General features: G+C 36.6%; 1 protein-coding gene across 6 annotated transcripts in view; it reads right to left on the reverse strand.

Annotated features, from left to right (window-relative positions):
• LOC143038577 (josephin-1-like) overlaps positions 1 to 12,175 on the reverse strand; it is a 43,076-nt gene that overhangs the window by 14,107 nt on the left and 16,794 nt on the right. For all 6 annotated transcript variants that reach the window (XM_076207959.1, XM_076207962.1, XM_076207965.1 and 3 more), the window contains 3 exons: positions 3,805 to 3,928; positions 2,270 to 2,487; positions 1,953 to 2,133 (listed from right to left, as the gene is read on the reverse strand). In XM_076207959.1, coding sequence (XP_076064074.1) covers positions 1,953 to 2,133; positions 2,270 to 2,487; positions 3,805 to 3,909 — 504 coding nt within the window. In that variant the 5' untranslated portion in view covers positions 3,910 to 3,928. The remainder of the gene's footprint in view (positions 1 to 1,952; positions 2,134 to 2,269; positions 2,488 to 3,804; positions 3,929 to 12,175) is intronic.

Consider the following 12,175-nt stretch of genomic DNA (forward strand, 5'->3'; position numbering starts at 1 on the left):
ACCACCCTATTGGTAAACCAATTCTTGCCTATTTCCTTTTTAAATCTAAATTTGTCCAGTTTATAACCATTACTGCGAGTCCTACCATTACTGCAAGAAGGGAGGGTAAACAACACACACTACATACAAATTTTATGCAGTCAACACCCTATTCAGGACAAACCCCTAAAGGTAGTTCAAGATACCCTACATCTCCTTGCCAGATGAAATGATACAAACATACCATCTCAGAACTGGCACAAAAGTACTGATAAATTATTTCTATCACACTCAATTTACAGAATTAGTAGTAGCGAGCATAAGTTAAGGGACAGTAAAACACTTTCTGAATAAATCTTTATTGTAACTTAAGTATTTAATCAAGAAACCTGTAAACTGACACAGATTTACATACACTTCTAGTATGAATTCTGATGAAGTTTTAAAGCAATAGATAGACCGGTTAGTAAATAAGCAGAAGGATAGTACAACAGTTACATTTCCATGTAGTGCAAGAGTTAAGGGACACATCAAAAAATGCAACCAAAAACCTTGTTGATGTCAATTTAGCTATTATTTGTAAGCATTTATAAGACTTTCTGCATCAAGCCAATTATAGCTTAAGCTTGTACATTATTGGAACGCCTTAAAATCCATCATGGCGCCTGCAAAACGTCAACAAGTGTCTGAAGCAGAGAAACCGCATTACGTCTTTACACAAAGACGAATTATCACTATCAGAGATTTCACATGCATTAGGGAGATCTCGCAGTATCGTGCAACGCATTGTAGCTAGATTCAAACAGTCAGGAAACGTTAAAACTTTGCCAAAGACCGGCAGACCTCGAAAAACCAATGCGAGAGAGGACAGAATGATGGTGAGACAGAACATGCAGGACCGTTTTAAGACTACAGCTGAAATTTCTCGCGAGATGGGTGAAACTTCCAGTGGCACAGTGTCTCGATTTACAGTTTCACGTCGACTGAAGCAAGCTGGTTTGTTGGCATGTGTCCCTGCTGAGAAGCCTTTGATCTCAAAGAAAAATAAAAAACTACGTCTTCAGTTTGCCCAAGAACATGTTGTATGGTCGGACGCACAGTGGGCTACAGATCATTTCAGTGATGAATCCAAATTTAATGTGATCGGGTCTGATGGAAAAAAGTATTTCAGACGCAAATTCGGTGAAAGGTTGTCTCCAAAGTGCGTCAAAAAGACAGTGAAATTTGGAGGAGGTAGTGTGACGGTGTGGGGAGCCATTTCTGCTGCCGGGCCTGGACCGCTTGTTCGCCTGCATGGTACAGTAAATGCAGCTGTATACAAGGAGCTACTTCGACAGCATGCGCTACCAAGTTTACAAGCTGCAGCTGCACAACCACCCATTTTCATGCAAGATAATGCTCCTTGCCACAAAGCCAAGTCCGTTACCACATTCTTGAGGGACGAGGGGATATCAGTTATGAATTGGCCAGCCCAAAGCCCTGATCTTAATCCAATAGAAAATGTATGGAAGATCATTGGAGAACGTGCGCAAGCCAAAAATCCAGAAAAACAGGACAAACTATGGGAATATTTGGAAGAAGAGTGGAAAAAGTTGACTCCGGAGTTTTGTAGAATATTAATAGGTTCCTGTGGTAAACGATGCAATGAGGTTATTCAGAACAAGGGTATGTTCACCAATTATTGATACTCTTGATATTTTTTTATGGTGTCCCTTAACTTTTGCACTACATGGAAATGTAACTGTTATACTATTCTTCTACTTATTTACTAACCGGTCTATCTATTGCTTTGAAACTTCATCAGAATTCATACTAGAAGTGTAGGTAAATCTGTGTCAGTTTACAAGTCTCTTGATTAAATACTTAAGTTACAAGAAAGATTTATTCAGAAAGTGTTTTACTGTCCCTTAACTTATGCTCGCTACTGTAGTACTGCATTCATTCTACTGCACACAAAAAGATTAATCACGTACTCTTCCTATAATCTCAGGAGCCTCCAGTTTTGAATCAAGGTTGTAATAAACACCTCGAATGTTGCGTATGGCTATCCAGTGCTTCCTTCGGAGAGGTAACTGCAAGGGTCCTAGACGGTATTCCGATGGTACATTCAAGATAAAGCCAACAGTTTTTTCCAAGACAATGACTTCAGGGTCCCTGGAAAAAGTCTTCAGCATCAATTCAAGCAATGAAAAACACATTTATCTCAAATAGTCAACAATTTTTTTTCTCACATTTGTAATAAAAAATAATTCTCTTAAAATTGAAGTTCATATCAACAATGATAACTTACTTCCTCTTATCAAACCACACAATTCCACATGATTTTGATGCCAAGGCTGCCATAATGACATTAATGTCATAATTACCAGTCCCAAATACGGACTTGTGAGGATTAAACCAGTTATCAGGTGACAAGGAGTAACATATGGTGTCAAGCTCAGACTTGGTGAATGCCCTTCCATCTTGGAACAGATTATTGAGGGAGTGCAAAGCACACAACTCCTTGACCTGCAGGAAAAATAAATAAATAAATCAATCAATCAATTTGGTTCAATGCTGCAACTGCCCCCCCCCCCCAATCAGGTGGCTAGGATGGTGCTACAGAGGACTTTATAGTGTGGAATTTAATGAACCATGCACTTGGTCCAACTTGCCCTGGGCAGGGTTCGAACTGCAGTCACCTCAACCCTCAACCTCCATCATAAGTAGTGACGCCCTAACCTGCTCAGCTAGTGAGCATCCAAGAAAATTGATGAATAAATAAAAATCAGACTCCAAGGTGAGCCACTCATTAATAATAATGGTTCCTTCCAGTTTCACTAACTGAACACCTGCAACTCTTCAGTGGTTACCAATGGTTCTTATTCCTCCCAACAGGCCTCTCTGGTAAGAAACATCTCATCCTTGGTTGCCCCCTCATGTTCCCTCCCTCCACCTCTGTCTTCCACACTTCTTTTACTAATCTTTTTTCACTCGTTCTTTCCATGTGTCCAAACCATCCCAATACTCTTTCATCAATCGTATCTCCCTACTCCCTTTTCACCCCCGCTCTCCTCAATTCTCACCTCATCAAGCCTAGTAACCCCCACCATACTTTTCAAGCATTTCATCTTAAACACATTTAAACTCTTCCTCTCTTATGTTCCATGTTTCTGCCCCATACAGTGCTGTCAGCACAATGACCCCTTCATACAATCTCCTCTTAGCATCCATTCCCAAATATATATTTCTCATTACATTTTTGAATCCCCCAAAGTATTTACTTGGTTCTCTCAATCTACCTCCACCTCCACTCCTCCCTTTCCCACCACATTCACCCCCAAGTATCTAAAGCTATCCATTTCCTCCACTTTCTCCCTTAATACTCACATAAATATTAAATTGAGGAAAAAAGATTCACATAACACATACATTAATTTTAAGCTGGGCACTGCTATTAATTATTATTAAGGTAATTAGCTGCCACAGTGAGTGTTCACTGTATGAATTTTTCCATTTGCTATGCTTTACTATCTACACAACATAATAGAAATTCTGGTTCTAATTCAGTCAATTTTCTGGTAGACAGAATGATTATGAATGGGCATCATAATCTGAAGCCAAACAAAATAGATAACTATTTTCAGTTCAATCTCATTCTTTTATAGATTGTCTAGTTTGATTTAGCTTCATTCCTCTGTTATTTCTACATGTCTAAAAAGACTTATCCACTTTCTCATATAAATGTAAATCCTAATTTGCATACAACTCACCTTACCTAAATCCATAGTTTTATTTCAAGATATGTATCATGAAAAACATAATTTCAGTAACTGCCATTCCTACCTGCTTTTCATGGTAGATATCATTGTTCATTGCCATGCCAACTCTGTTACCATGGCCATAGCTGAAGAGGTTGCCGCAGCCAAAGGTCCCTAGGCATCCCTTCATCAGGTAATGCACCCAGCACCTATAATATCAATAGTTTCAGAAACATGAAGGGAATTTGTAAATAGAACAAAAAACAAAAGTTACAAGTTTCCCCAATGCCAACTATAGATGTTCATTAAATCTTTAACACAATTCTCTACATAGTACACTGAGTGATTTTTTTACATTAGTGTCACTGTGACTGAAGATGCCTTTGTCTATAATTTCATAATGATTTTACTAACCTAAATCATGTTGCTGAAAACAAATAACAAGAAATAGTGCACTAAAAATCTAATGGTACAGTGTACATACATACATACATATACCAAAGGCTTTTTCCCCCTACACAGGGGATAGCCAAAAAGAAAAAGGCATAGAAACCACTCCACTGGTACAGTGTATACAATAATATTTGTACTGGAAATGCATGCAGGAACATGCTGACCTAACATGTGACCCACATATAACTTGTTCTTAGAGCAAAAAACATGCACACACACATACACTATATATATATATATATATATATATATATATATATATATATATATATATATATATATATATATATATATATACTGGGTATGTGTATTTACCTAGTTGCATTTTACGGGAAGGGGAGCTATGCTCTTGGTGTCCCGTCTTCATATCTTGTTTTATCTAGACTGTTTTTAAATTTGTGTATCATTTTTGCACACACCACATTCTCACCTTTCCAAATGTCTATTACCCTGTGGGGAAAGCTGTTCTTTTTTAGGTCTCTTCTATAACTGTCTTTCTTGATTTTCTTTCCGTGTCCTCTTGTATCTCTACTATCCCATTTTATTAGATCCTCTCTATCAATAGTTTCTATGCCTTTCATGATTCTATAGTTATCAAGTCTCCTCTCTCTTCTTTGCTTTAATGTCTGTAGTTCAAGTTTTGCTAGTCTCTCTTCATATGATAGTTCTGAGAGTGTTGGTGCCAATTTTGTAATTGCTCTTTTTATGCTTTCAAGTTTTGTTATACTGTACATTTTTTTGTAATTGGTGACCATGTCGTCGCTGTATACTTCAATCTTGGTTTCATCAAAGTAACCAGTATTTTCTTCACCATCTCTTCTTCCAGGTATGTAAATGCCACTTTGATTCTTCTTATTAAATTATAAGTTTCTCCAAAAATTTTGTTTATATGTTTCTCAGGGCACATATTATTCATAATAATGACTCCCAGGTCATTCTCATTTTCTACTTTTTTCATTTCTTCCTCTCCCAATTTATATGATCCCACTATTCTTTTTTTGTTTTTCCAAATTCCATTATATTACACTTCTTAATATTTAATTCCATCTCCCATTTCCTACTCCATTCCCATACTTTATTGAGATCACTCTGTAGTGACTCACTATATTCTACAGTGTTCACTTTTTCAACAATTTTGCATTGTCCGCAAAGAGGCTCATAACTTTCAATTCCTTTATCCATATCATTAATATATATAGCAAACATTATTGGGGCCAGAACTGTTCTTTGTGGAACTCTGCTAATCACTTCATCCCAATTACAGTTTTTGTCTCTTATCACCACTCATTTTTCTTTCATGCAAGAAGTCTTCCATCCACTTCAGCAGTTTGCCCTGTATTCCTCCTGCAGTTTCTAATTTCTTTAGCAATTTCTTAGGTGGCACCTTATCAAAAGCTTTTTTTCAGGTCTAGAGATGCACAATTAGCCCATCCATCTCTTGTATTACATCTATTAGCCTTGATCGCATGATTGCCCTTGTCTAAATCCAAATTGCCTTGGATTTAGTACGTTGTTTTTTTCCAAATGCCTTATCCATCTAATTTTTATCATTCTTTCACAAATTCATTCTCTTTATTATTCTTCTTTAATTCCTCATTCTCATCTTTTACTTCTTTTAACTTTTTTTTAATTCTTCTATTTCTTTAGTTAGGTTCTGATTCTCCTTTAGTTCTTCCAGTTTATCAACCCTTTGGGTAACTAGTGTTAATTGGTTAAACCTAACCTCCCATGCTTCGATCATTTTTTTTAGTTTCTCTTCTAGATTTACTAGTCAGGGGAGGTTGTCACCTCCTCCCTCATTAAATCCATAAAAGCAGTTATCTTCTCTTTCCATTGAGCTGCTATTATCTATATTTCTGCTTTTGACACCTCTGCTTCCTTGTTCTCCCTCGTCTGTGTGTTCTGCACATCCGGGGCCCATTCATCCTCCTCATTTCCATCCATTTTCCTCAGTAATCTTTCTCTTTCTCCTTTTTCTTCACCTTCCCACTGTACCACGAGCTTTCCCCTTCCCTAATAATACAACAAAGGTACTCCCTCGTTGAGATCAACGAAACTTGAAATTTTCCTGGAGTTTCAAACTTCGCTGTCATTTCGACCGACGCGTGTATTTACCTAGTTGTATTTTACGGGAAGGGGAGCTATGCTCTTGGTGTCCCGTCTTCATATCTCGTTTTATCTAAACTATTTTTAAATTCGTGTATCGTTTTTGCACACACCATATTCTCATCTAACTTGTTCCAAACATCTATTACCCTGTAGGAAAAGCTGTTCTTTTTTAGGTCCCTTCTATAACTGTCTTTCTTGATTTTCTTTCCATGTCCTCTTGTATCTCTACTATCCCATTTTATTAGATCCTCTCTATCAATAGTTTCTATGCCTTTCATGATTCTATAAATAGATATCAAGTCTCCTCTCTCTCTTCTTTGCTCTAATGTCTGTAGTTCAAGTTTTGCTAGTCTCTCCTCATATGATAGTTCTGAGAGTGTCGGTGCCAATTTCGTAATTGCTCTTTGTATTCTTTCAAGTTTTGTTATACATTTTTTTGTACTTGGTGACCACGTCGTCGCTGCATACTCCAATCTTGGTCTTATTAGAGTGACCAGTATTTTCTTCACCATTTCTTCATCCAGGTATGTAAATGCCACTTTGATTGTTCTTGTTTAATTATAAGTTTCTCCAAAAATTTTGTTTATATGTTTCTCAGGGCACATATTATTCATAATAATGACTCCCACGTCTTTCTCATTTTCTACTTTTTCATTTCTTCTCCCAATTTATATGATCCCATTATTCTTTTTCTGCCTTTTCCAAATTCCATTATACTACACTTCTTAATATTGAATTCCATCTCCCACTTTCTGCTCCACTCCCATACTTTATTGAGTATCTGTAGTGACTATCTTCTACAGTGCTCATAAGAACATAAGAATAAAAGAGACTGCAAGAGACCATAAGGCCTTCACTAGGTAGCTCCGTATCCATCACCACCTGTCATCCGACTCATCCCTATCCATAAAGTTGTCTAATCGTTTTTTAAAACAACTGATAGTTTCATCGCTTACTACATGGTTACTAAGTTTATTCTATTCATCAACCACCCTATTAGTAAACCAATTCTTGCCTATTTCCTTCTTAAATCTAAATTTGTCCAGTTTATACCCATTACTGTGAGTCCTGCCCTGTTGTTTTATTATGATGACCTTGTTTGCATCACCCTTGTTATAACCTTTGATCCACTTGAACACTTATATTAGATCACCATGCACTCTGCGTCTTTCCAGAGAGTGTAAGTTAAGGTACCTAAGCCTCTCTTCGTATGGCAAATTTCTGAGTCCATGTTTCATTTTGGTCATTTTTCTCTGTACTGATTCTAGTGAATTTATGTCCATTCTGTAGGATGGAAACCAAAACTGTACCGCATAGTCAAGGATGGGTCTATCACTAGATAGAGTTTAATGATTATCTCTGCACTTCTATTCGTTACCATCATAGCAATGAAACCTAATGCTCTGTTAGATTGATTTCTGGCACTAATGCCCTGCTTCCTGGTTTTAAGGTCCAGACTCACCAGAACTCCCAAGTCCCTCTCGCACTCAGATTTTTCTAAAAATTGTGTTACCTAAGCTGTATCTATTTTCGGGGTTGCGTAGCCCTACGTTTAACAAGCTACACTTAGAGATATTGAAGTTCATTTGCCATTTCACCAACCATGTTAACAATTTATTAAGATCATCCTGCAGAATCTCTGCGTCGTCTCCTGACCTATTTAGGCATCCTATTTTAGTGTCGTCCGCAAACTTACTAACATCACTATTTATCCCATCATCTAAGTTGTTTATGTACATAATGAACAACAAGGGACCCAAAACCGAGCCCTGGGGGACCCCACTAGTAACATTGCCCCACCTAGATTTTATTCCATTTATGGTGACCCGCTGTTTTCTGTTACTAATCCAAGCTCTAATCCATTCTTACACTTTTCCTCCTATGCCATGGGCTTTGATTTTATTTAGTCGTCTCTGGTGTGGCACCTTGTCGAACGCTTTGCTAAAGTCAAGGTAAATAACATCGTAATTATCATTGTTATCTGACGCCTTATATACTTCAGTGTAAAAGGATAGAAGATTAGTCACACATGACTTACCCTTGGAGAAACCATGCTGTGAATCACGAATTAAATTATGTCCTTTGATGTGTTCTCTGAGTCTATTTACTATTATTGCTTCAAGCATTTTTCCTATGACCAATGTCAAACTGATTGGCCTGTAGTTGCATATAGATGATCTATCTCCCTTCTTAAAAACAGGAACGTTTGCCTGCCTCCAAGCAGTTGGCACAAAACCAGTGTCTACTGATTTATTGAATATTTCAGTTAACTGGTCACAGATATCAAATTTACACTCCTTAAGCATTCTTGGAAAAATTTTGTCTGGACCCAGAGATTTTGTAGCTTTAAGTTTTTCAATCTGCTTGCCTACTTCTTCTTTACTAATGCTGATATTAGATAGACTACTGTCTTCATTCCCCCTGAAAATCGGATCGCAGTCAGGTACTTTATCTAACCTCTCATAGGTAAACACCGATAGAAAATAATTATTAAACTCCTCACTCATTTTTTCCTCCGATTCTATCATGACATTTTCATTGTTTTTAACTGGTCCTATTCTTTATTTTATGTTCTATAAAGATGAAAGAAACCCTTTGGGTTGGATTTTGCTTGACTGGCAACCTTGATTTCATAATTATGTTTCGCTGTATGTGTATTCCTTTTAACCAGCTTTGCCATTTCGTTATATCTTGATCTAAGGTGTGATACACCATTTTTTATTTTTACGTAAAGTCCTCTTTTCTTTCCGATCTCATGTTTTAATCTGTTCGTCATCCATTTGGGAGTATTACTATTTTTCCGTATTGACATTAGGGGGATAAATGTGTTTTATGCATTAATAATTAGATCAGTTAGATTGCTATATATTTCATCCAAATCGCTGACCTGACTGTTGAGCCCTCGCCCCCAAATGACCTGACCCAAGGTATGCATATTACCCTCCGTGACCTGACCCCTAGTCCTGACCTGAGCTCCAGTCACGCACCGAGACCCGACAATGTTCAAAACGTCAGCATGACATTTCGTATTCAATTTCAAATAGGTTTTTATATTGTCAAAGTTTGCTTTCCTGAAGTCTGGTACTTTGACGTTATTCGTACTTTTTAATTTTTCCCAAATAACATTAAATCTTATTTCTTGATGATTGCTAGAGCCTAGACTATCTCCCATTAATACGCTGCTAATTTGGTGCTCATTATTAGTTAAAATTAAGTCCAGGGTATTTTGTCCCCTCGTAGGATCAGTAATCACTTGTTCTAGGAAATTATCCTGCACCACATCTAGGAATTTCTTCACTTCATGATCTATTAAAGTTTCCCAGTCAATGTTTCTATAATTGAAATCTCCCATGATCACGTTTTTTTACTGGGACGCTCTCTGAATTTCAAGAATCAGGGGATCAGTCTGCTCAATGCTGAGGTTAGGAGGTCTATACAAGACACCAATAATAACTTTCTTATTCTTGCCTATAATCTCTACCCAAATAGATTTCGTACAGTCCTCTTCCTTAACCGAATTGTTGATTATACAGTTCAATGTATTTTTTAACAAAAAGTGCTACACCTCCCCCATTCCTGCCAACCCTATAACTTTCAATTCCTTTATCCATATTGTTAATATATATAGCAAACATTATTGGGGCCAGAACTGTTCCTTGTGGAACTCCACTAATCACTTCATCCCAATTAGTGTTTGTCTCTTATCACCACTCTCATTTTTCTTTCATGCAAGAAGTCTTCCATTCACTTCAGCAGTTTGCCCTGTATTCCTCCTGCAGTTTCTAATTTCTTTAGCAATTTCTTAGGTGGCACCTTAAAAGCTTTTTTTCAGGTCTAGAAATGCACATCCATCTCTTACTTGTATTACATCTATTAACCTTGAATAGAAACACATTAAGTTTGTGACGCATGATCAACCTTGCCTTGGATTTACTACGTTCTTTTTTCCAGATGCTTTACCCATCTAGTTTTGATCATTCTTTCACAAATTTTAGCTATCATACTTGTAAGAGAGACCGGTCTATAGTTAGTAGGGTCTTCCTTGTTTCCCCCTTTATATATTGGTACTATATTTGCTCTTTTCCAATCTTCTGGAACTTTTCCTTCTTTCAATGAACTGCTTATTAGACTATGTAGTTTGTCTGTTAGTTCATTTCTGTACTCTCTCAAAATCCAGTTTGCCATTTCATCTGGTCCATACAATTTTTTTACATTGAGTTTACTCAAGTGATTAATTATTTCATTCCTTGTTACCTCTATCTCTTTCATAGAGGGGACTTTCTCCTCCCACTCAATATCTCTAGGTTGTATGTTCTCCCTCATAAACACCAATTTAAAATGCTTGTTCATAATTTCTGCCATTTCTATTTCCTCTGTGTATTCAACTCCTTGTCATAGTTTCTCTAATTCTTGTTTGTTTTTCAGTTTGTTTACAAATCTGTAAAATAGCTTTGGTTGATCTTTACATTTTTCTATGACATCTTTTTCATATTTTCTTTTTTGCTCTGCACACATATTCATTTCTATAACTAGTATATATTTTCCATTTTTCATGTCTTTTGTCTTTTTTCCATTTTATCCAAGCTTTATCCCTTTTGTCTTTTAACTCCCTACATCTTTTGTTGTACCAGCACTTTATATATCATTTTTTTGCTTTTGTCTTGAAACATACTTTTCCACTCCTTTATAAAAAAAAAATTCAAAATATTCCATTTCTCTTCTACTGTTTCCTCTTTGTGTATCCTTTCCCAGTCTGCTTTTTGAAAGAATCCTCTTATTTTGTCAAAATTTGTTTTTCCATACATCAATCTTCCGTTTCTATATTCTTAATTTTTTCCATGTATTTTTCCTCATTTAATTCCAGTTCAACCAATATGTGTTCACTTTGACTTATTGGTTCTTCTTCATTTCTATACCTAGTATTCTCTTGTATCCATTGTGTCATTGTATGTTTTATAATCATATCAAGTAGTACATTTCCTCGTAGGTCGTCCCCACCCTTCACTGTCATCTCTTCCCAGCAGATTTCTTTACAATTAAAGTCACCCATTATAAGTAGTCTTTCTCTACCATTATCTTATTTAGTGTTATCCTTGTATCTTCTAACATATTTTTGTGTTCTCTCTCTTCCCACGAGGCTGTTTTAGGAGGTACATAATTTACTACAAACTTCCTGCTCTTCCCATCCCTGTTCTCCATTTCCATCATAATCATCTCTATTTCCTCACATTTATATCCTTCTTAGTCAGGAACATAACTCCACCCCCTTGTTTTACCTCTCTGTTTCTAATCCAATAATTATATGCACCATGTTCTACACTGTTGGGTGGTAGTGGACCTTTCAATTTTGTCTCTACAATTCCCATTATGTCCGGTCCTTTTTCCTTCAGCTAATCATTCAGTTCGTTCAAGCCTGTTATTAAACTATACTTTTTGAGTTTCTTTTCATGTTCCCTTGTTTGTCTTCTACCCCACTTTAATAAGTCAAGGACTTCCATGCCTTTCATGATTCTGTAAATGGCCAATAGATTGCCTCTTTCTCTTCTTTGTTGCAGGGTTGGTAGTTCCAATTTAGATAATCTTTGCTTGTATGTCAATTTTGAAAGTGTTGGGGCCACCTTTGTCATTGCTCTCTGGATTCTTTCTATTTTCCTTATATTCTTTTTTGTACTGGGTGCCCATGGTGTCACAGCATACTCTAATCTTGGTCTTATCAGTGTGACTAGTATTTTTTTACCATTAACTTATCCAAGTAATTAAAAGCCACCCTTATTGATCTTAGTAAATTGTAGGTTTCTCCAACTATTTTGTTTATCACCTTGTCTGGGGTGTCTTTGGTTATAATTACTCCTAGGTCTCCTTTTTAGAACCAACTTTCTTTACTTCCTTAGCAA

The sequence above is a fragment of the Oratosquilla oratoria genome, chromosome 24, assembly GCF_046742065.1.
Source record: "Oratosquilla oratoria isolate Oo_2021 chromosome 24, ASM4674206v1, whole genome shotgun sequence".
NCBI classification, from domain to species: Eukaryota; Metazoa; Arthropoda; class Malacostraca; order Stomatopoda; family Squillidae; genus Oratosquilla; species Oratosquilla oratoria.